The sequence below is a fragment of the Pygoscelis adeliae genome, unplaced genomic scaffold (assembly GCF_000699105.1).
Source record: "Pygoscelis adeliae isolate BGI_AS28 unplaced genomic scaffold, ASM69910v1 Scaffold106, whole genome shotgun sequence".
NCBI classification, from domain to species: Eukaryota; Metazoa; Chordata; class Aves; order Sphenisciformes; family Spheniscidae; genus Pygoscelis; species Pygoscelis adeliae.
In genome coordinates, this window is record NW_008824939.1 from 1,036,109 (window position 1) to 1,039,234 (window position 3,126).

The window sequence follows — 3,126 nt, forward strand, 5'->3', positions numbered from 1 at the left end:
GAGTACAAGAGAGATTTTGATCCTGTAATCCCTGTTACATGCACCCATCAACACTTCATTGCTTACGGTGTAATTAGGAGGAGATAAAAGCCACCATGATGAGTAAGTAGGCAACTGTAATGCTGTCGCCTTTGAAAGGGATGAACTACTGTCTGCAACTGTAAAAACATTAAGTTCCTGTGCATTTGTGCCTTATATGACTACTGGGGCCACTACTACTTTCAGGAATGCATTTTCATTGAAGAACAAAACAAAACACACAGAGGGATTTTGGAGTCTTTTGAGCAATAGTAGTCAACTTGGAAACTAGTTCAGCTATTTTATCTAGCAGTAGGGAAGCCCCAAAACCTCAAGGGTACAGACAATGTGAGCTTCCATGTCATGTGTACAAAAATGACTGTTTAAGTTTCACTTATCTTTACTAACCAGTTTGTGACCAACAGGTGACCAGGATATATATTGTGTATTATTAGGTAGTAGTCCGTCATCTAAGAGAGAACTGGAAAAACAAAACCAAAATGCAGCTAAGAGAAATCAGTGAAATGTCATTTCATTGCAAAATAATGTTAAAACTACGTCTCATGTGCAAAAATTACTGACCTGCTATTGAAATCATAGATGTGATATGAAGCTGTATAGGAATGCCTCCACAACTGCAAAAGAATTATTTTAATATTAAGAAAATACATTTCATCAGGATTCACGTCTCTCTCAGTTTTAATTACCTCTGAAACCCTCCTCATGCTTTTGCTTAAGACAGACAGAACACAATGAACATACAAGGGTAACAATTCTATGCAAGGTTTAAGAAAATACTAAAGAATTGCCACCCCTCTGGGGTCATCACTTAAACACTATGACAGAGGCCGTTGACTGGTTAAGGACAGAGATACAGAGGCCAGAGATGCTGCAGATTTTCAGAAATCCTTGTAGCTACATGGCAGACTATCGTACCTATGCACAGTTTATCCTCCTCCTTCTGCCTTACTGGCACACTTTCTGTTTTCTGTCTCATTTTCCATGCTGTATTGTCTAACTTGGCATCTTATTGTTTAGTAGTCCTCACAAGTCCCAGCAGTATTTCTGTAGCAGTTCCTCCAGCTTCAGGGTGACCTATTCCCATTCATATTGTCACAGAAATAAACTCCTTCTCTCAGAAACCTGCCTCTTGAAGTCTGTATCACTCTGCGGGCACTTACAGAGAGAAAGACGACGATGATAATCTAGACACATTTAAATGTGTTCACTATGTGGGGCTGAAGAGGTTTGATTTAGCCCAACAGTGTTGACACGCTACAATAATGCTTACCTTCTATGATGGTTCTTGAAGATTTGTATGAAGATATAAAACAATAACTTAGTACTACACAACCAGATGGCTATTACATAAGAAGTATCTACATTCTCATGATTCATTTTGTTACTCTGTTTTCTTGCAATAAAGATTAATAATAACAACTTTCAATCACACTATTATATAAAGGTTAAAAGATCTTGCTTCAGCATTAAAATAAAATTAATTCTAATGACTGCAACAAATAAAATACTATAGAGCAATAAATCACGAGTAGAGGGGATGTCTAGGGTGGCTGGAAACATATAAGGCATTTTGTGGCCACTAATGATGCAGTGAAGAGTCAAACAATTCTGAACAATTCAGAAAGACAAAAGGTAGCTGGCTTACTAGTACCTAGCAAGGAAGCTAAAACTGCAAAAAAGTGATGACTGAGTGCATGGATTGTGGCTGGCACAGTGTGAGAGGCATTCTTGGACTGCAAAGCCAGAACACGTACACAGAGCTGAGTGACACAGTGCTTGAGTATTTGTACACTGCACAAGTCAGCACTGAGCTTTTTACAAACAAAACAGGCAGCTCTCTAGGAGAAAAAAAAGGAAACAACAACAAAGCTACTGGCTTCTCAGTGCACACACTGTAGGGCAAATTATTGCCTCCTGTAGGTTTCTGTAACTGTCCTCAAGTGGCACACAGAGCCAGGTTTTCATGCCAGCTGGCATAAACGTAGGTTGACCTTTGTTGCGTGGTTCAGCACCAAGCCAGGATGAGGCATTACGCTGGAGGTTTTTCACATGCTTGCTGACAGTAGGGAACAAGGACACCAAAGTCCACTCCAAGCGCAAGAGGACAGCTTTCTCTTACAAGCATATGCTGCTTTTCATTCACCTCAGTTTTAAATTCTTATGTCCTAACACCACAATGTAACAACCATATATATACATAGCATATATGTACAAGCGTATGTATACAAGCATATCTACTCATCACTCCTCCTTACCCACACAACTCCTTGGACAGTCATGCCTATCTACTCTTCTAGCCTGTCTCCCCAGATGAACCATCCAGCCTCACTCTCCTTGTGATATCTCTCCGTCCACTTTTTATCCAACTTTTTTCTCAGGCAGTCACCTCTCTTCTGTCAAGCTCACAGACAATACCAGACTCTCTTCTCCTGTCTGCTCAACTTCACCGTTCCCTTGCAGACATCCATCTCATTCATCCATCCATCCTCCTGCATTTCCCTCACACTCTCTCAGCCTCTGCCATCCCTACTTTCAAGACCACCTTCTCGCTCAGTTGTTCCCAAACCTTTATTTCCCAGTTTCATCCTCAGAGGAGTAAAGTGCACTTGTACCTTTGTATAGCTGTACTGCAGAAGAGCAAACTTTTGGTCAGGAGATAATATAACTGTGGTTGCCTTGTATTTATCCTGTCAACAAAGGGCAAAAGGAACACATTAAGCACTTATTCCAAAGAAACGCGCAGAACAGAATACTAAATTCAATATCTTTCCCAATGTCTGCATATATCATACATAAGTCAACGTACTAATGTTGTATTCGCCAAGACTACTGAGGATGTTCCGTTCTCGGCATTGATACGTAGGATGTCCCCATTAGCTGTTTTGTGAAGATACTGATTTCCTAGAAGAACAAGAAAGCTGCTAATAAACAACAAGTAAAATGCTCATCAGTTACTTCTCTTTTCCCCCTTATGTTTTTAAGCAGGAAATAAAATTCAAAAATCTGGTCAATGTTGTGCTTCCCACTTCTGTAAAGAAAGGATGCTTATAGCGCAAGAACATCCACAAAATGTAGCCCTGGGGCTCA

General features: G+C 40.2%; 1 protein-coding gene across 1 annotated transcript in view; it reads right to left on the reverse strand.

Annotated features, from left to right (window-relative positions):
* The window catches only part of DPP4 (dipeptidyl-peptidase 4), a 33,308-nt gene that overhangs the window by 29,133 nt on the left and 1,049 nt on the right, over nt 1-3,126 (reverse strand). Inside the window, exons 3-6 of the mRNA XM_009325445.1 lie at nt 2,846-2,940; nt 2,652-2,726; nt 601-653; nt 427-499 (exon numbers count right to left, since the gene is read on the reverse strand). Of these exons, the coding sequence (XP_009323720.1) occupies nt 427-499; nt 601-653; nt 2,652-2,726; nt 2,846-2,940 (296 nt within the window). The remainder of the gene's footprint in view (nt 1-426; nt 500-600; nt 654-2,651; nt 2,727-2,845; nt 2,941-3,126) is intronic.